At 35.6% G+C, this 22,325-nt stretch overlaps 1 protein-coding gene across 5 annotated transcripts in view; it reads right to left on the reverse strand.

The window, feature by feature from the left end:
* Positions 1-318: 318 nt before the first annotated feature.
* Positions 319-22,325, reverse strand: part of KLHL28 (kelch like family member 28) — a 42,040-nt gene continuing 20,033 nt past the window's right edge. For all 5 annotated transcript variants that reach the window (XM_073895149.1, XM_025870130.2, XM_025870131.2 and 2 more), the window contains exons 2-5: positions 17,565-18,463; positions 8,291-8,734; positions 6,116-6,324; positions 319-4,859 (exon numbers count right to left, since the gene is read on the reverse strand). In XM_073895149.1, coding sequence (XP_073751250.1) covers positions 4,696-4,859; positions 6,116-6,324; positions 8,291-8,734; positions 17,565-18,463 — 1,716 coding nt within the window. In that variant the 3' untranslated portion in view covers positions 319-4,695. The remainder of the gene's footprint in view (positions 4,860-6,115; positions 6,325-8,290; positions 8,735-17,564; positions 18,464-22,325) is intronic.

The raw sequence follows: 22,325 nt of genomic DNA on the forward strand, positions 1-22,325 counted from the left end.
ACTCGAACGCTGCCTTGTCTGCCTCAAGTAAACCCCTCTTACAAGGCAAGTTAAAGAATGGGACTGCACTGAACTTACCAACTGAACTCTTTTGCGCTGGCTTTGCTGAAGAATGTTTCTTTAATAAGTGTCTGAACATGTGGCAGAATTTAGCCTAACACATGTTTCATTATAACCTGGTAATGAGGATGTAAAAGACTGGCTATCCCACACCCCACCTCAACATTTGTGACCACTACTTATCTACCAAAAAGCATCTAAGAGTTGAAAATGACAAAGTTAGTTTGGGTCAGTTCACAACAACTGACACATACAAAGTCATGTTTCTCAAATTTATTTTAAACATTTCACATTAAATGAAATTTAACCATAGTCATTACAGAGCATCACCACAATAGTACACACAAGGAACTTTTAAAATAAAATACAAAAGAATACAACCTTCAACAAGTTAAATGCCACTTTACCATGTAAACAAAAAATAAAACCCTGATGCTAAAAAGATACATATTCAGAGGTAAAATACATTTACAAAACACTTAAACATTAACATAATCCACTAGATCACATTCTTTGCAAGAGAGTACAAATATTAGTACTCTACATCTACAAAATTTCAGAATCCTGTTAAAATCAAAACCATCTCTGGTTTATGATACAGCACAATTCATAAGGCAAAAATAGAGGCATTATCATCCAGTTCTTTAATTTCACTTGTATTTTAAGGCAAACTTGGAACTTTTTGCTTAGTATTTTAAAATAAACGGGACTTACACATGATAACTTGACAAAATTAACAATAAATTATCTCTAGTTAAATATGCATAATATAAAAGACATATGGATAACAATTTTTCTCTCTACAGAGATGTAAACTGGATTTTTATTGACTCCATATTCACACCAGTAAGAAAGCTTGTAAACCTATAGTATTTAAACTTACTGTATTTTGCACTCTTTTAAATGGGTATCAACACTGAATCAATATACTGTAAGTGAAAACCCAATATGTACCCAGCCACAGAATAAATGTATCTAATTAAATCATGTCTAATTAAAGTGCTGTTTTACAAAGGAAAAAAGAAAGGTTAAGAAGTAGAACTGGATGTTAACTTGACATGTGACATCTTACAATTTCTTAGCTTTCAGACTACAGAGGTTATAGAGGTTATCACAAGTTTATTGAACTTTTAAGCAGTATATTTATTGTAGAATCTGATTTTCCTGAAAATGAGCACTTAGGTGACAATACCAGAAATCCAACACCAAAACTGAAAATAAACACAGCATTATATGTACATATATTTCCTTCAATGTTAGCCAGAGCCTTGATAATATAGTAATTAATTTCTTAGAATTTCTATACTTTTATTTTTTCTAATAGAAAATATATTATCCAATTCCAGGAAGTTTGGAGTTCTACAAATATTAAGTTTTCTACAACTCTTTTTCATGTCTGTAAAACCTAACTGGACACTAAAAGACACAAATGTCTACACATAAATTAGGTTTCTAATCACTTCTGATGATATTGGCTATAAGGAATTAAATTCACACTTTACCATAAGAGTTATTTTGGGTACAGGTCTCCCTCACCATACTTTACTCTTTGAAAAGACTTGTATCTTATTATTTGTAATATTTCTAGCCCTGACAGAATCTGGCACGATATCACGTACACATAGTAGACCCTCCATAATTTGTCAAGCTATTAAAATAATTTTTCAAAACCTAATGCCATTTTCCTATCATTAGATACCACTTCCTATAGTTTAATATTCATTCATATTTGAAACAATATTAGCAATAACCTATGGAACTTACATAAATATCCTTTGGGCTACATTAAAAATCACTTAAGTTCTATTACTGTATTTAACAAACATTAAATAGCCAAACATTCCTACCAGATTAAGTCTTCATAATTATGGAAGGCAAGTAACTTCCAAGTGATAAAATTAATTTCTATTTCCACTGTCACCCTTTTTCCAAAATATTTCTGGACAATCTTAAATAGCTTTCTCCCCCTTGCCTGAGTATATAAAATTATTCTAGTATCTTTAACTGTGGGAATTTATAATCAAACATTTTGATGCTTTTTAACATAAGAAACATGTGACTTTAAATACACAATTTGTCAGCAAAATATTCATGATGAAACTTCTCACAAATCTGTATGAGAAGGTCTACTGTAGAGTTATCAGTTGTCAGGTTACAATACCTCTGGTTGTTAGGAATAGTACCGTAGGTTTAGTAAACCCAAAATTATTATTTTTACAGTTTGGTGTTTCTTCTCTTCTTTTTACAAGTTTTTGTAATTTATTCTCTGGTATATGGTTCCTACTATTGCCCAAGATGCTTCACATTTAGTCTTTAGCAGGATAAAGTTTAGATTTTTCCAAAACAATGATCAATACATGCCTTTGGTCTAACTTACCAAGTGATTATATGTTTTATAACAATTTGATAGTGGGGATGATGATACATGAGTAAAACATTGTTAAAATGTATAGTATAGGTCTGTTTACAATTAAAATAGATTTTTATAGTTTTTCAAATTCCTTTATCTTTGGGGGATAGAAGATTAAAAATAGTTTATTAATAGAATGCATTTAACAATTTGATATAAACAAAAAATACTGAGTTGAGGACTTAAAATTAAGCATGTAATGAAATCTATTTTAAATTGCTTTTCTTTAAATAAAGTCTAGGCCAATCACAATAGTGCACCTTGTTTCTATTCAATAGGTTTATTCAAATCAATTAAAAAGTTATTGCTATATATCATTGTTATTCAAACAAGCAACATAGAAAATACTCAGCCTGTCAATTTTATTAGTAGCTCCTGTTGAGTTTTTAATTGGAAGAGACTAAAAATCACTTGCAAGGTTTATAATCTGTGCAAATATTCATAAAGCATACTACTTACATGATTAAAGATGACTACAGAGTTTTATACTATATATTTAAATCTATACTGGCAGTTTATGGAAGAACAAGAAAAACTGCAAACTGCCAGGCTATAAATAGTTTATAACATAGATGCTAATGAACAAACCTATGTTTTATTAATTACAAATGGCTTCTTAACAATAGTTTGGAATATTATGGCACTTAAGAATGCAGTATGAATTTTTTCTCAGGAAACAAATGTACACTGGTTTTGCAGAGACTATAAAGAGATAATAGGTTAAAAAAAATCAAGGAAAAGAAAAGAAAACAACTATAGTACCAAAAATACAAGTACCAACATCCTAATAAAATGCAAAGTAATATGTTCAAGACTAACAGATATTTTCTAAACATGCTAAAACAAAATGAGCTGACCACTTATTTTAAATAAGCTGTCACTGGCTATAGCAAACAGTCTTGCTTGTCTCTTTAGTCAAAGTAGAACCAAATTTAGAACCATTACTCAAGTAAACATCGAGTTCCAGTTTTCCTCAGTAATTTTAAAATATTCAATTACCTAAAAAGTGTACAAAGTAATGCATAACTGCCTAGTGCTTTATTTTTAATGCATATATTTGTTTTTATAAAGGACATATATCTAGCACAAGAAGATAAAAAATGCATCTTTTTTTAAATCACTACTCGGGAACCATGAAAAGCATAACATGGGCCATTTAGATGATTTTTGGATGTTAACATTAGCATAATCGCTAACATTTTTAATAAGCACAAATGAACCACGCCAGTAAAAATGAAAAAATACTATTAAAACATATCATGCATATCTCATACTGAACATCCAAAAGAACATTATTATAGCCTTTTTATAGATCCTACAGTTAGCACCATTTTTATATCTGAACACTGTAAAAAGCAACCAAAGATCTTAAAAAACTAAAATTAATATAAGGATATGTGAAAAAAATCAGTATGTCCTAAGGTTGGTACCAAACATTTGTCAAATATTTACATCAACACTGGGAAGCCTGCCATACTATGAGAAAATAAAACTGAAAGTGATATGCTTATTAACTTTCTATCCATGCTTAGCATAGCACAGGTGGGTAACTAAATTCATCCAGCATTAACCTGCCCTATAAAAAAGGCATAAACAGTAAATATCTGACTTCTTAAAATAAGCCCCCAAAATCATGATAGTAAAAGCATTTGTTTTGCAAACTTACTACATCCCCAGCCCTAAAGCCATTTAGTAGGAAGAATATCCAGGTAACTCACTATGGTATATAATTTACAACCCTTAAAGTACCCCCCTCAAAAAAGCAGCCCTTTATTTGTTTAAAATATGAAGCACATGAATTTATACCCAACAGACAGTATCAGCACTCTGTCTAGTCATTCAATACACTCCCAACATCTAAGCATCTCTCATCCCAGTAAATCATGGTGCATATATTAAGGAAGAAGGAGAGCTGAAATTTTTTTTTTAAAGCAGCAATATTTTCTCCACATGTACACTTATGAACATAAAACTATCCCAGTATTAGGGGAAAAAAAAAAGTGCACAATTAAATTGGCAAGATTTTTTTTTTTTTTGATTATTGATTCACTGTGTAATCAAGAGCAACCAAAGCTACTTGTCAAAGTACCCAACAGAACTTTGAGTTGTCATGCCACTTCAAGTTACAAAGAAAGTAATGTTAAGCTTTTGGATTTCAGAAAGTGGGGCATCTGTTCATGTGGCCCAAGGTTCGTTACCACACGACTTCCACCAGTCCACACTTGTCAAAGTGCTGTTAACCCGAAGTTGCAGCGACAGTATATCATGCCAGCTGAATCCAGCCACGTATCTGATATAGGGTCGTATTTCTGCACGGTATTCAGATAGGAAGACCCTGAGTGACCACCAACTACATAAAGGTAGTTATCAATTACTGCAGCACCAACCCCTAGGAAAAGTGGGTAAAAATAGGGAACAAATATGTTAACCATGAAGTTGACTTCTCACTAAAAATAAATTTGTATTTTAATGTTTTCTTAAAATACATTTCAATAATCTATTGTTAATTATACAAGCACCATTGCCATATGTACTTACTGGGGAAAAAAAATCCCTTAACATGAAAGCAAGAGTTGAAGTCTTCCTTCACCTCTCTTCCCCAATCCTACTCTCCCTCTATTCCACCACAGAAAAATACAAAGAATGTAGTATACATCTTTCCGTATGCTTTCGTTTATATTTACATATTTTTCAACAAATCATTCATCTTTATCAGGTTTTTAAATATGCTGAAATATTTGAAACATATCTTGAACTACACAACCTATGCTTTAAAAATTCTACTGTATATACAGTTATACACAGTTCTAAAGGGAACAAAACTACCTGTTTTTTCATTCTTGTTATTTTATGACTTTCCCTCTTACGCAAGAAATATCCCTAAAGCATTTTCTTCAGCAACTTAAAACCTTCCCCTTAAAATAATGTGATTTGAGTTTGGGTTCAAAGGTAATTTCTTCTATTCTTCAAAGATGTTTTTGTTTTTCTCTGGGAACCCTGAAATCCAGCCTTTCCTAGATTTCCGAAAACCCTGTGTACGTGAGAACATTTGAAAGTTAACATACAGACTGCTGATGTACAATAAAAAAAACAGAACAATCCAAAGATTCTGTGTGTGTGTGTTTAACATATAAAAAGATGACATTTGTTATATGGACAGAAGAGCTTCTGTAAGATACATTCTATTCCCACCATTTCTAAAAATGTGTTGTCCCAACTTTAAGAAATGATAATATGCACATTGGCATATTAAAACACAATATAGGGCGCCTGGGTGGCTCAAAGGGTTAAGAGTCTGCCTTCGGCTCAGGTCATGATCCCAGGGTCCTGGGATGGAGGCCCACATAGGGCTCCTGGCTCAACAGGGAGCCTGCTTCTCCCTCTCCCTCTGCCTCTTCCCCTGCTCATGCTCTCTCTGTCTCAAATGAATAAATAAAATCTTTAAAAAAAAAAAATCACAGTATAGAAATCTATGTAGTTTTGTCAAATCAGTAGTCTCTCAAGTTTAGCACAATAAAGTTTTGTTTTTTTTTTTACTGGACAAGTAATACTCTTACTATTATATTCCAAGGAACTACTATTCCAAGAATATCAAGTATAAAAAATATCATCCTCTATGTTTAGATATTAGTTAGTTATTATTACCTGTTCTGGGTTCTTTCATTGGTCTACACACAGTCCACTGATTTTGATGAGGGTCATATCTTTCAATGCTTGACAAATGTGAGACACCATTATGTCCACCCACCACAAAAATAAAGCCTAGCATGACACCCACACCAAAGTGAATCCTTTTATCTGCCATAGATGCAACCATCTCCCAGGAGTCCTTACTTGGATCATAACGTTCCACACTGCAAATATTCACAAAAGAAAGAATTAATTTGCATATTCCTTGTACCACTCTTCCTACCAAAGCAAAATTAAAACCTACCATAGTTTTAGAAGTTCCAACAGACAGATATAAAACAAGAGTAGTCTGTCCCAGATGTTTACATTTTGCTGATAAAATTGCAAGGATAAAAGCTTACCTTGTGAACTGGGAGCAAGAATACCCATAGGCTATTCCCTTATGTCATACAAGCAGCAGGGTATATTAAGGGCATAATGCTTCTGGAGTCAGGAAACCTGGGTTCAAGTATTAATGCTGTATACTTAGAGCTGAATGAACCCTATCCCTAATGGGTATGTGTAATCCTGGATAAGCCCTTTCCTCCACCTGAAAAAATAGGGATAACCTAACCTCAAAGGACTTATGTAAGAGTAAAGCCAAATGAGTATGCATGTTCTGAAAGCGCTTTGAAAATCACAAATTAAATATACATGTTTTCTAAGGACACTAAGGATCTTCTACACAGTTAAGGAAAAGGGAAGATGAAAAAAAGGAAAGGAGAGGAATTTTTTGCCTTATAGAAGTCGTGGTGGTTTACTGCAAAGCAAACACTGCAGATTACATAACATAAACTGGCCAATCATAATAATCTCAAAGTGATTTAGGAGAATTCAGGGGTTTAAATCAAGTCTGCATTCCAGAGAACATTTGGCATTTCCAAGCTGCATTATGGATATCCAAAGCAAATCAGAATTTAAAAAGCTTTCCTAGAAAATCCCGGAAGGACTTTAAATCTCTTATTTTGACACAAGTGAGCACAAAGGCAGGCTTGTTGAGCTTGTTCTGGTCCTAACCTAACTTCTCAAAAAAGCCTGAAGCATTTGAGAGTCAGTAGCATAATTCTGGAGTTCAGAACAGAGACTAGACTGTAGACTAGACTAGAACATAGACTAAACCATAAATATTTCTGACAGGACATTGGGATAAAAGCCATTAGAGCTCAATTACTGGACAAGAAGAGTTGATAAACTATAGCAAGAACTTAAACTTCAAGAGCATTAGCTCCCAAAAGAAATACTCAACCATTTATCTTATACATTTCTGCCAGCACATTTTCAAAGAATAAAAATGCATATCTATGCCCCAAATACTCTTCCTTCAACTGAGGGAGCAATAAAAAGGAGGAATATTTTGGCTTACAGAGAAATAAAAATTTATAGATTAAATGCTGTTGTGCTCTTGCTTTCTCAGTTAACAAACCACAATATACTCTTGCATTAAATGCTCACAATCCAACAAAACACACACCACTCTAGTTACTATCAGAGAAAATCTTTGGAACAGCAATTTTCAACAACAATTCAGAATTATGATTAATTTTCCATATAAGCAAGTCACTTTATGCTTTTATTTTTCTCATATATTTTTCTCCTTTATTCAGAGAATACTACAAAATACAGAAATCTCAAATTCAGACTCCAGCAGAACTCAGGTACACAATGATACATGCATGATTATAGAATAAGAATCCAAAAAGGAATATTTAAATAAGGCTTTATGTTTATGATGCATAATATATAAGCATATAGGAATTACATTTTTCACTTTTTATTCTGCTAAGCAATGTGGTAACAGATCATTTATACACACACACCCACCCATATTTATATACATTCACCACCCAAAATCTAAAGTTGTCTAACTTCATTTTATATTCAGATCTCTGAATTTTAAAATCTAGTCCAATTATATTAAATGAATGAATTTAAAATTTTGTAAGAGGGATTTCATTTTTAGGTTTGTATTAAATCCTCATGTAAAACAATTACACTTATACTCATAGAGCAGATTAAATTTCCCAAATGCCTAACAATATTACTTTCAAAATTAAAAAGGGAAGTTCATTCACACACACAAGTTGTGTATGAATCATTGTTAATGAGACTTTAAAAATCCACAAGTATATACAACTTCATTAAGTTAAATACCTGTTCATGTGGGCAGGACCATACCCACCAATGGCATATATCATTCCATCCAACACGGCTGCAGCAAAACAGCTTCTTGTTGTTGTCATTGGTGCCACAGGTTGCCATTTTCTTATTTTAGGAATGTACTTCTCTACAGATTGTAAATAAGATTGTCCATCATAACCACCTAAGGCATAAAGTTCTCCTGCAAGTACTACTACTCCAAGGGTACTGCGGCTCTCGTTCATTCTCTCAAGAGAAGTCCAGGTATTTGTATCAGGATTCCAGCATTCTACTGAATTTTCATGTTTTCTGATAGTGATGCCAGGACGCACGTTCGTTTCAATACCACCTATAACATACACTTTTTGGTCTAAAACACATATTCCAAATTCATAGCGAGGAATGTTTAGGGGTGCCAAACCAATCCAAGAGTCATTCTGAGGAAAGTACATCTCCACACTAAAGAATAAGCAGAAAAAATTAAATTTTAAAAATCAAAATGGCCCCAAAACAAATAAAAATGTTTAATTTCTTTAGTAATCAGGGATATGCCAATTAAAACCACAACAAACCATGACACACTTTCCAGACTGGCAAAAATTTAAAGTCAGAAATAACTGTTGGCAAGAATGTGAGCAAGAAATGCATACTCTGTAGGTGAGAGCGTAAACTGGTACAAACTATGCTGGAAAACAATTTTGCATTATCTAGTAAAACTGAAGGTACACAAATGTTCTGACTCAGCAATTTCATTCATGTGTATCTGTACTACTGAATGCCTGTTATAGTCAGTTTTCCACCAGGACATACATACAGAAATGTTCACAGCAGCACAGCACAATCACCCATCAAAAGGAGAATGGTAAGTACCATGTAGTATATCCACCCTAGACTGAGCAATTCTACTCCTACATATGTACCCAAAAGAAATGCACACATGTGTATGTTTGATGTTCACAGCAGCATTATTTGTAACAGTCAAAAACTGGAAACAGTTCAAATGTTCATCAACCATAAAACAGAAAAATAAATTGTGGCATATCAGAGAATACAGCAATGAAAATAAATCACAGCTACCATGTAACAAGAATTAATCTTTTTTTTCTTTTAACAGAAGTGAATCTTATACATATAATGCCAAGGGAAAGAAGCTCAAATCAAAAGAATACATTCTGTATAGTATCACTTATACCAAGTTCAAAAACATTTCTAATCTCTAGATTAGAAATGAGGATAGTGGTTACCTTTGGGGAGGGTAGGGAGGGAACCCCAGAGTGGTTTCCGGGTGTTGGTCACATACTTTCTTGAACTGGTTTGTAACATGCACTTTGTGATAATTCACTGACCTGTACACTTGGGATTTGTGCATTCTTCTGTATGTGTGTAACACTTTAATTCTTATTAATATGTTCATTGTAAAAAGAAAATATTGTGTTATACCCATATACTGTAATACCATACACCAATGAAACTAAGTGAACTATTGCTTCATGCAATCTCACAGATGAATTTCATAAACTTATTGTTCAGTAAGAAAACACATCCCTGAAGAATATATGTAGCATTACTCTACTTACATAAAAATGTGTAAAACCTAATGCTATATTGAGGCACATAAATATGTGGCAAAATTACAATGAAAAGCAAAGAAATAATATGCAGAAAATTCAAAATAGTGGTTACTTCTAGGGGAGGAAAGGAGATGCATCAAGGAGGGACACAAGGGAATTTAAAGGTATTGTTAATAGTCTATTTCTTAAGCTGGTACTTAGATTTTTTTCTTTATACTTCGCATGCAAATTACATATGGTCTCTTGCAAGTATACATATTTCATTTCAATGTCTCCAAACTCTGTGCAATAGCATAAAAATATATATTCTCTATCCCGTATGATTAAAGAACATTCATTCATTCAACAGTTATTGAGTGCCTATATAGTTTTGTTATATTGCTTGTTTTAAAAATGTGAATTTGTTCCAATGAAAACGATACACCAGGGAATTATTTGACCTTAATGAGAGCAGTTTCAGTGACGTGATGGGGACAAATCTTGACTGGAGTGGTTCAAGAGAGAAAGGGAGATGAAGGAAAAACAGTGGATATCAACTTTTCCAAGGACTTTTCTAAAAAGAGTAAAACAGATGAGACAGATATAAGGATAAGCAGAGAAAAGACCATGGCATCCAGGGACGAGTGGTTTAATCTGGGCGCTTAAACCAGAACATGTTTGCATGCTGATGGCAATGATGTAGTACAGTGGAGGAAGGAGATGTAAGAGAGGTATGGGATAAATGCAAGAGCAGAGCCCTTGTGCACAGAAGAGGGAATGGAAACTAGTAAGTAGAGAAATGGAGGGACTGGTCTTAGATAGAAATAACTTAGTGGATTTGGAGATCAGATGAGTTAGTATTCTTCTGATAGTTTCTATCTTCTTAGTAGAGTAAGAGAAAAAGTCATCAGGTGAGAGTTGGAATGGTGAGGGTTGGGGGGGGTTTGGATGTTTTTATGGAGAGAAGAGGTACAAAACAGTCCTCCAAGGAAGTGGAAGAATAAATCACTTAGGGAAAGTAAAGGGGTTGCTGACACTGCTAAGTGTCTTAAGTGAGACCACTTAAGATAGGTATGTGTGTTTCTCTAGCCACATATTGCTGCTCAGGTGCAGCCATGGCGTAAGTGGAGAATTGAGTCTAACTCTAGAAGAGTACGATGGAAGAAGGGCAAGGGAGCCATGAGAGTATTCAAAGGAATGACAACAGCAATGTTCCTGGAATCTAAGCTGAGGACGTGTAGTCATCAGTGAGCAGCAGTAAGTTTTCTGATTATAGGGCCAAAGGATTAAAAGTCTTGAAGGGAACAAAGAATGACTGCAGTACAGTACTAAAATAAATAAGCTAGTAAGAAAGGAGGTGGCAGTCAGAGAACGGAATGCATGAAACCAAGATTTTGAAAGTTTAAAGTCACTGGTAATGATGAAGTTGAAGTATAATCATGAGAACAGTGCCTAAGGTAAAGGCAGAAAAGACTGTTAGAAGTGAGATCAAGGACAGAGGCAAAGTTGTTGTGTAACTGTGGATCATACTATGGGGATGTTGAAATCAGCAAGAATGACTGTTTATATAGAATGATGAGAAAGTAAGCCAGCTATAAAAATCTTCAATAAATGAAGTTACTAAAGAGATAGCAGATGTTGGCACCAAGAAGGTGTATCAAATGATATAGTCTGATGGCAAATGCTTGGAATGAGTTGAGATTTTGGAGAGAGGGGAGATGAAAAATTTGGGAAGTGGATATGAGGAACAAAGAGAACACTTACCCAACCTTTAGGACCTGTGATACATGAGGTATGGGGAAACAAAACAAAACAAAACAGGTTTGAGAGGGCTTTGGAAAAAACAGTATCCTTAAGCATCAGTCATATTTCATTAGAACAAGAAGTTGAAAATAAAGGGGATTTTTCTTATGATTGAATATGAATTCTACAGGATATGACAGACAGATTTGAGGAATCAAAAAGAAAAGGGCTGGCGTGCCTGGGTGGCTTAGTTGGTCAGGCGACTGCCTTCAGCTCAGGTCATGATCCTGGAGTCTTGGGATCAAGTCCTGCATCAGGCTCCCTGCTCAGCAGGGAGTCTGCTTTTCCCTCTGACCCTCCCCCCTCTCGTGTGCGCACTCTCTCTCTCCCATTCTCTCTCTCAAATAAATAAAATCTTTAAAAAAATAAAATAAAAAAAGAAACAGGCTGGGTGATTAAGTTAAATTAGATGATATATAGGACCATACAATAATGGTGTAATAAAAAACAACATATTTGGGTTATATCGCAGAGCTCCTAAACTTGTAATTTTCTGAGTGATAGGAATGTCTTTTGTTATTTATAATGAGCCCTTTTCAATCACACCTGAGTTTATGCTACTGAGGTGACTACAAGAGGACACCTAGATAGCTTCAGCATGAGGGGGAGAAGCCAGAGGTACCAACCATGTGATTAACAGTCTGGAAGCTGAGCTCAATCAGCAATGGCCAATGATTTAATCAATCTTACCCTCATAATGAAATCTCCATAAAACTCCCTAAACAGTGGGGTTTGGAGAGCTTCTAGGCTGGTGACCACTGAGATGCTAGGGGTGGGTGGCATGCCCAGAGAGGGCACGGAAGCTCTGTCCCCCTCCTCCCCATACCCTGCTCGATGTGTCTCTTCCATTTGGTTGTTCCTCAGTTGTATTCTTTGTAATAAACTGGTAAGTAAAGCACTTTCCTGAGTTCTATGGGTCATTCTGGCAAACTTGGGGTGGGGGGTATTGTGGGAACTCCTGAACTTTCAGTCATCCAGGCAGAAATGCGGGTAGCATGGGCACCCCATTTGTGGCTAGCATCTTAAGTGGGGACAGTCTTCTGGGACTAAGCCCTTAAGCAGTGGAGTCTGAGCTAACTCTGGATAGTGTCAGAATTATTGGACATGCATTTAGTGTTGGAGAACTGGAGAATTGATTGGTGTGAGAAAAAAACCTCTCAATGATAATATGAGTTCAGCTATGATGATGGATTTTCAGAAGTGATTTAGGTAAACCGAGATACAAGACATAAAGGTTTTAGTCCTTATGGTTTTTGAGGGCAAATGAATAATTAGTTGTAATGAGAGCTTCTTTCCTGGAATCTGACTTGTAACTTAGAGCACTGAGGTGAGTGGTGTCATGAGTGGTGTGGCTCAAAGTCCATTTAACCTATTTGCACAATTACTCAAAATCACTTCTAATGTACTGCCATCCTTACGACTCCCTATGTGTAAGTAGAAACAATACTCAGAGCTTCCTGAGATTCCTTAAGCCACCTACCCAATCCCCACTTCCCTCTTTTGCATACCTCCTTCCTTTTCTAGTTAAAGAGAAAAACTGAGGCTATTGGATAGTACCTATCTTAAACTCCTTCACCCACCTCTCCTCACTCCAGCAAACCTATCCTCATATTCTGGTTATGGGACATAGAGTCCCTCTTCCTCATATTTAAAACCTTCTACCTTTGAGGCACCTGGGTGGCTCAGTCAGTTAAGCATCTGCCTTCAGCTCAGGTCATGATCCCAGGCTCCTGGGATCGAGTCCTGCATTGGGCTCCTTGCTCAATGGGGAGCCTACTTCTCCCTCTGCTTGCTGCTCCCCCTGCTTGTGCTCTGACAAATAAATAAAATCTTTAAAAATAAAAACAAAAACCTTCTACCTTTGCTTTTGATACCAACCCCTTCCAATTTCCTCTAAAATCTTGCTTTATCAATGACCATTCCTCTATCCTGTATCTTTACCTTATCCCTCTTTACTGGCATCTGATAATAAACATACTCATGTCTCTCTCTCTTCAAGAACAAAATAAACAAAAACTTCCTCTGACCTATCATTTTGCCTTACCTCTCTCCTCATCTCAGCCAAGATTCTTAAAAGTCTTCACAGTTTATTTCCTTATTTTTTTATACACATCTGAATCTGCTATAATATATCCACAGCCTTCCTACAATTCTGCTGAAATCACTCCACCAAAAGTCATTAATGATCTCCACATAGCCAACTTCAAGAGCCACTTTTCTATCTTTATCTGTCTGGAACATTCCTTAAGCATTTTACACTGTTAATCACACTTCTTCCCTCTTGACACATTTAAATTCCTTGGCTTTCATGATATTATTCTCTCTTGATTCTCCTACCTCTAAGATTGTTCCTGTGGCCTTATTAAAGAGGGCACGTTCCGCATGGAGCACTGGGTGTTATATGCAAACATGAATCATGGAACACTACATCAAAAACTAATGATGTAACGAACCATGAGAGACGATGGACTCTGAGACACAAACTGAAGGTTCTAGAGGGGAGGGGGGTGGGGGGGATGGGTTAGCCTGGTGATGGGTATTAAAGAGGGCACGTATTGCATGGAACACTGGGTGTTATACACAAACAATGAATCATGGAACACATCAGAAACTAATGATGTAATGTATGGTGATTAACATAATAAAAAATATTGTTCTTGTGGACTTCATCTAGAATATCAATGTTCTCCAGAGGTTCATTTATGAACCAATCTTTTTTCCCTTTCTATATGTTCTCAGTGGGTAGAAAGAAGGGACATTTAAACCAGTCAAGAAGTCCAGAAGACTTCATGGTTTTAATTTATACCTCCAAATGATATTACATGCCAAAACCTTCCAAATATCCAGCTTTGATCTCTTCGTTGAGCTTTGCAATCATTTCCAGCTAGTGGGACATCCTTCACTTGGATATTTAATAGGCACTTCAAACTCATTATGTCCAAAACTGAACACATTACCTTCCCCTCTAAAATGGCTCCTCTTCCTATATTCTCTCTTGTGGTATCTAAGATTCACCCAATATCTAACCAAGAAATCTAACTCATCTTTGATTCTTCCCTCTCACCATCTGCCCATATCCATTCACTAAATCCTGTCAATTTTCTCTTTAAACATTTCTTAAATTAATGCCCCCTTCTCTATCTTTGCTACTTCCACTTTGGACCTCATAATCCCTTGCCTGTATTTTTATAATAATAGTCTCTTTCCTAATGACTCGGATACTAATTCTGGCTCCTCAATCTTTCTCCATAAGGCAGCCAAGGATGATCTAATATATGAATCTGATCATTTCACTACCCTCCTTAAAATTGTTTCTTGACCCACATAAGAAAAATCCTCTTCATCATGGCACAGGATACCTCCTTTGACTTGGTCCATACTGACAACTGCCTAACCCTTACTGTCTAGATCTCTGAACTTTATTTTTAATTTGCATTTTTTCCCCTAAGATTTTATTTTAAGTAATCTCTACACCCAACGTGGGGCTCGAACTTATGACCCTGAGATCAAGAGTCGCATGCTCCACCAACTGAGCCAGCCAGGGGCCCTTGATCTTTCAATTTTATACTCTGGAATATCAAACAGTTTTTAATCTTCTGCACATTCTATACTCTATCATTCCACTGTGTCTTTGTGTACTTCCTGTGACCTTTTGCTTGGGTCTTGCTTAGCAACTTCAACACTCAGCTTGGATGTTAACTTCTCCACAATATCTTCCTTAAATCCCCCAAATGGGATAAATGCCTTTCCTTAATACTTCCATGGTATTATCTTTATCACTACATTAACACTACATATTATAATTATCTATTTAAATATCTGTCTCCTTAACTAAATTATAAACTTGTTAAAGATCCATTATCCAGCATAGTGTGTCTGATGCACAGGTGTTAAATATTTTTTGTAGAATTAAATTAATTTTTTTAGATTGATTCACATTTTTCCATAGTTATAAATAATACTGCAATAAATGGCTTTGTGCAAATGACATTGAAATTTGTTTTTTTTTCTGGGATGCCTGGGTGGTTCAATTGGTTAAGTATCTGACTCTTGATCCCAGCTCAGGTCTTGATATCAGGGTCTTAAGTTCAAGCCCTGCGTTAGGCTCCACGTCCAGCGTGGATAAATAAATAAAAAAAAAATTTTATTTTCTTATAACAGATGTAAGATGAAAGATTACTGGCTCTAAACATATGAACAGTTCTTATAGCTTTTTAATAATTTATGTATGTTATTTTTAATACTTGAGAGACCAAGAGGCAACTGGTCAAGAATTTTTACCATGTAAATACACATTTGGAATTTTTTGTCATGACATTTTACTAGTATAGTTCACTTTATGCCAATAATTAGTGCCTTTAAAAATAAGAGGAAATAATTTTTGTAGTCACCATAACTAATATTCTACCTACAGACCAATTTTAATGATACTAGGTTTAGACTATGCAATTAGTTTATTTTTTTTTAAAGATTTTATTTATTTGACAGAGAGAGACACAGCGAGAGCGGGAACACAAGCAGGGGGAGTGGGAGAAGGAGAAGCAGGCTTCCTGCCAAGAAGGGAGCCCGATACAGGACTCGATCCCAGGACCCTGGGATCATGATCTGAGCCGAAAGGAAGGCAGACGCTTAACAACTGAGCCACCCAGGTGCCCCGCAATTAGTTTAATCTAGACAATTAAAATGCAACTGAGACTTTCTAAAAGATACAGATATATCAGTTGACACTGCTAAAACATCAACAGTTTCCTACCATTGGAGGGGGGAAAAAGCAATCTACTAAATTTTTGAAAATGGCCAGAAAGAAATCACAGTATTAAATAAACTTATCAAACATGAAAGTTTTCATGAAGCATTCCCATTTAAGGGTAAAGCAAAGGTAACATCCAACTACATTTTCTTTTTAAATTTTTTTTAAGATTTATTTATTTATTTATTTGACAGAGAGAGACACAGCGAGAGAGGGAACACAAGCAGGGGGAGTGGGAGAGGGAGAAGCAGGCTTCCCGCCGAGCAGGGAAACTGATGCGGGGCTCCATCCCAGGACCCCAGGATCATGACCTGAGCCGAAGGCAGACGCTTAATGACTGAGCCACCCAGGCGCCCCTGTATTTTCAATGTATAAAATTACTTGTGTAATGATCCAAATCAGGGACTGGCAAACTATGGCTAAGGGCCAAATCCAGCCCACCAGAGACTTTTGTAAATAAAGTTTTGTTGGAACACAGTCATCTCATTTGTTTAAATATTGTCTATCACTGCTCTCACACTACAGTAGCAGAGCTGAGTAGTCATAAGAGATCATATGGCCACAAAGTCTAAAATATTTACTATCTGGCTCTATACAGAAAAAGTCTGACAACTCCTACTGTAGATTATTAGAAAAGAAAGCACTTTTTACTGCTGTCATTAAAAAATATATATACTGAAGAAAATCAGTATGTCCATGATTTGTATTCAGCATCCTACTTTTTCTTATTTCTTTGGTGATTCATCTACTTGATGGTATTCATTCAAACTCACTCTTATCCCCAGGCTGACCTCATCAAAGATTTCTAGCTCTCCTCTTTAGCATCTTCTGTTATAGTTAGCAATAAGTCCCTACTGACCTGGTCAAATAATAATGTAAACAGTTTCATAAATTAAAAGAAAAAAAGACATAAAATGGTAGAAAAGTAACCAAAATTCATAAAGTTTGGGCATGGGGAAGCTGGGGGGAGGTTGTTAATAACTGAGAATGTTGAAAGGAATGGATGACAATGTGATTAAAACAACCAGATAAGTGTTTTAGGAAGAATAAAAGAAACAAACCAAAAAAAAAAAAAGCAAATAAAGTAAATAGTAAAATAAAACTATTTAAAAAATAAAGGAAATTAGCACACTTAAGAAGTATAAAATCTTTTAGCATCTATCCTTTAAGAAAGTCTTCTATTTACCTATCCAAACAGGCAAATAGTCCAGATTTTCCTCCTACGGCACAAAGTACTTTGGGAGCACAGCGAGGTCGTGTCATCAGGACAGTCTGATGAGACAGTCTATGTTCAGGCATAAAGTGGTATTTTAGGGCTTCATTCAAAAGATGTTTACAAGTGCGATCATCACGAATAAGATGATTTGCTTCATATAGTCTAGTGAGAAACTTAACACTCAGCAATGGTAATCTCACACTATTAAGTAGCTGTGCTAAGTATTTCTGACGTTCTTGTACATCATACTTGATCCAAGACTCAAGGGCATAAAAAACAGTCTCTTCGGTAGCTACATTCAAACAGTCATTGGAAACAATTTCATCCAAATCAGCATGTGTAAGCTCAAAAAACTCTTCAGTCTGGCAAACAGCTTCAAAATTCTGGCATATGTATTTAGTAGCTGCCAAATAAAGGTCATGACAACCATATGTCTCTGCAAAACGAGAAATTCCAATACAATTACCAGGATCAAGCTGGCTTTCAAGAAATGCACAACATTCCTTCAGGACAAGTTTTATCTGGAGTAGGTTTGCTGCTGGAAGGAGAGATTCAACTGTGTCCTGTGAAATAAAAACAGTTCCTGTATAGGCATACTCCACGATGGCCTGGAGAGCAGCTTCATCAATGCACTGAAACTCAACCTCACTGTTCTCTTTTTCAGAAAGGTTTCCAGTGAACATAGCTTTGAAATATGGGCTGATGCTGGCAAGTACCACTTTGTGAGCATGGATTTTAACATCACCAACTCGAAGAATGATGTCACAGAGTTCGTGATGTTGACGAAGAAGATTCAAGCCCTGCAGAAGTTGTTCTGAATGTAAGTGGGTTAAGTTAGCAAGCATGTAGGTTGGGGACGTGTGGTCCATCTGCAGAAAAACAAAAAGCATGAACAGTTATTTCAAAATAATCTTGCCTGTATGATTCCCTTTTCAAATACTACAAAATAAATGAAATTTGTTGTTTATTGGCCTGTTTGTTGGTTTTTAAATACTTTATACTAAATACCAGACCGAAGCTTTTAGCAATCATATAATTAACAATCACATAATTCAATTCCTATTATAGATACTAGGAAACAAAGGCCCAAAGGTTATGTGATACACCCCAAACCACAAAGGTCTCTTGACAATGGACTTTTGGATTGGAACTCTGCCAACTCTTCTGTTTCCCTTCATTAAATTCCAGCCTGAGTTACCACTGAAACAAAATGCAAATGTGGGGAAAAAAAACTGCCCAAAGGAAAATGAGTTTTGACACAATGTTAATAATTTTTTGGCTATTTTCTCAATAATAATATCAATGCCTGCCAATCTAATCAAAAGATGCTTTACTTGGAAAGTAATTTCATGTTAACTCACACACTTAACCCAAAGACTTAGTAATTACTTTAATAAAGGGTGCCGAATTTATTTTTTTAAAGATTTTATTTATTTATTTGACAGAGAGAGACACAGTGAGAGAGGGAAAACAAGCAGGGGGAGTGGGAGAGGGAGAAGCAGGCTTCCTGTGGAGCAGGGAGCCTGATGCGAGGCTCAATCCCAGTACCCCGTGTTCATGACCTGAGCTGAAGGCAGACACTTAACGACTGAGCCACCCAGGTGCCCCAAGGGTGCTGAATATAACAAAAGTATTACTATCAACTAATTCAATAACAAAAAATTAATGTGAACACAATCTGATGCTCTATAATGAAGGCAATTAGGCTCACTTACTCATCTAGACCTTATGTACTCAACTCTTCAACATAACTTTAGATCATATTCAACCAATCTTTCTGCCACTTTGTACTTCTGGAAGATGAAAAAGAATAAAAAATAGGAGAAAAGAAAAGGAATGAGAGGAAAAAGAAGAAAAAGAAGCAACAGGAACAGTGGTAGGCTGAATAATGGCTCCCCAAAAAAGACATCCACATTCTAACCTCTGGAACCTTTCAGTGTTACTGTATGGCAAAAAAGACACTACAGTTATAATTAAGGATTTTGAGATGGAGACATTATCTACTGGATTATCCAGGTGGGCCCTAAATGCAACCACATGTACCTTATAAGAAGACAGTAGGAGATTTGACATGGAAAAAAGAAAAGAAGGTAATGTGACCACAGAGGCAGAGATTAGAATGATGCACCCACAAACCAAGTTAATACTGGCAGCCACCAGAGGCTGGAAGACACAAGGAACAGATTCTTCCCTGAACCTCCAGAAAGACCATAGCCAACACCTTAATTTCAGCCCAGTGATAACTAATTTCAGACTGTGAAAGAATAAATATCTGTTGCGATTTGTTACAGCAACCAGAAGAAATTAATACATCGATACTTCAGAATGGATCTTAGCAGCTGCTGAGAAATATTGTTTCCTTCCTACCTCAAACATAAGTTATTGGGGTAATAAAAAAGATTTGATTCCAATTTTTAAATTATCAAATAAATCAAAACATTCCAAACACTATTAAGTAATATCAATACTGGTAGGACTGAGAGAGTGTAGTACTTTACTCCTGTGCATTTTTAAGTGGAAACATCCATATATTGAAACTTTTATCTTCATCGAGAACTTCATCATTTCACACCTGTTTCAAATGAATTTTAAATCTATTAACAAATTATGTTAATCATGGCCACCTAGCAGCTGATATCACCAACCTCCACTTCTGATCTCTCCAAATAATTCCACACACAACTAACAGAATAATTCTCAATCATGGTATGAACAAGTCTCAAGAAATTTCTGAAAAAAAAAAAAAAAAATTCTGGGTCTTCCAGTAGGTTCTTTACTCCAGAACAGACAACTGTCAAGAAGACAGCAACTATAGGCATAAGTTTAAATCTGGATCTGTACTTTTACTTACTATAGTATTGATGTTTTAATCTGTTTAACTCCCTTTAGTCTCAGTTTAATGGAAAAATATCTTGACTAAAAAGTGAAAAATGGGGCGCCTGGGTAGCTCAGTTGGTTAAGCGACTGCCTTCGGCTCAGGTCATGATCCTGGAGTCCCGGGATCGAGTCCCGCATCGGGCTCCCTGCTCAGCGGGGAGTCTGCTTCTCCCTCTGGCCCTCCCCCCTCTCATGTGCTCTCTCTCTCTCTCATTCTCACTCTCTCAAAATAAATAAATAAATCTTTAAAAAAAAAAGTGAAAAATGAACAACAGGAATGGAAACTAGATAGAGAAAATAAATGATAAGATTAAGAAAGCAGTCCCAGCTGCTTTACCTCTAGTTAACTTCTCTCATCTTTATTTTTCTTATCTGTAAAATGAGATCATTATACCTGAGCTATATACCTCACAAGGCTTTTGAGAGTCCAAATTAGATACTGCACATGAAAAAACAATAAACTGTAAGAGTTTCAAGTATAGCGTATTGCGGTGAGGCAACAGAGGTGTAACAGTATCAGGAAAGCACAGGGACCTTGGAAATATAAGATAATGTTTGGTCCTAACTGGGTCACATACTATTGTTATATGGAATTGGTACATTTCTTAATCTAAGTATTTTTTATTCATAAAGTAAGAATACCTCCCTCTCAGAAGGTTACATGAAAATTATTTTTTAAAATGTAAAGTTCCACACAACTTGATGTGCTATAAATACAGCACTTAAGTGCCATTTTATTAAGTTGCCTCTTCCCATATCTTCACTTTCACTAATTCCCATCTTTCCACAATGACCTTTCACTCCAATATAGCTCATGTAACTATTATAGCTCTATACAAGTATTTTCTTACCATATGCCAGATGTTTTTCTTAACCTTTCTCCTCTAATCTTCTTTTCATCCAATTCAAATTCTCAAAAAAGGCTGGGTCAAAATTAACTCTATCTATAAGTCTGTAAACATTTAAGCGCCCAACTCCTTTACATGCAATTAACTATATGTGCTCTTTTGTATAACAAAACAACTCTCTCATTGTCTGAGACTCTCAACTCTCTCAACTCTCACTTGTCTGATTTATCAAGAATATTATTCAGACTGAATAGTACAGAATAAACAGGAAAGGTGAATGGATACAGAAAATAAGAGGAGGGACTGAAAACGGAGCTATAGCTAATGAAACAAGACAAGGAAATAAAAGGCAAATTGGAAAGGAAGAAATAGAACCGTCTTTGTTGGCATGTGCCATGACTGTGCAGAAAGTCTGGAACAATCAACATAAACCCTTTTGGAACTAATAAGCAATTATATAGTAAGGCAGAAGATACACGGCTAACATACAAGTCACTTTCCTATATATCAGCAATAAACAAGCGAAATTTGAAATTAAAAACACATTATCGTTGACATTAACACCTACAAAAAATGAAACACTTAGATACAAATCTAACAAAATGTACACAAGTTATATGAGAAAAACTATAAAATTCTAATGAAAGAAACCAAAGAACTAAATAAATGGATATTCCATGTTCATGGGTAGGAAGATTCAATATTATCAAGATGTCAATTCTTCCTGACTGGACCTACAGATTCAGTGCAATCCCTATCAAAATTCCAGCACGTTATTTTGTGGCTCTGGCAAACTGATTCTAAAGCTGATATGGGAGCTGAAGGTGCAGAATAGCCAAGTCAATATTGAAAAAGAAGAACAAAACTGAAGAACTGACATTACTGAATTTCAAGAATTATTATAAAACTATAGTAATCAAGACAGGGTAGCACTAGTGAAAGAATAGACTGATGAAACAGAATAGAGAGCCCAGATATAGAACCGCATAAATATAGTCAACTGATC

This window comes from Callorhinus ursinus, unplaced genomic scaffold (assembly GCF_003265705.2).
Source record: "Callorhinus ursinus isolate GAN/ISIS: 27379988/994484 unplaced genomic scaffold, GSC_fseal_2.0 scaffold8, whole genome shotgun sequence".
NCBI classification, from domain to species: domain Eukaryota; kingdom Metazoa; phylum Chordata; class Mammalia; order Carnivora; family Otariidae; genus Callorhinus; species Callorhinus ursinus.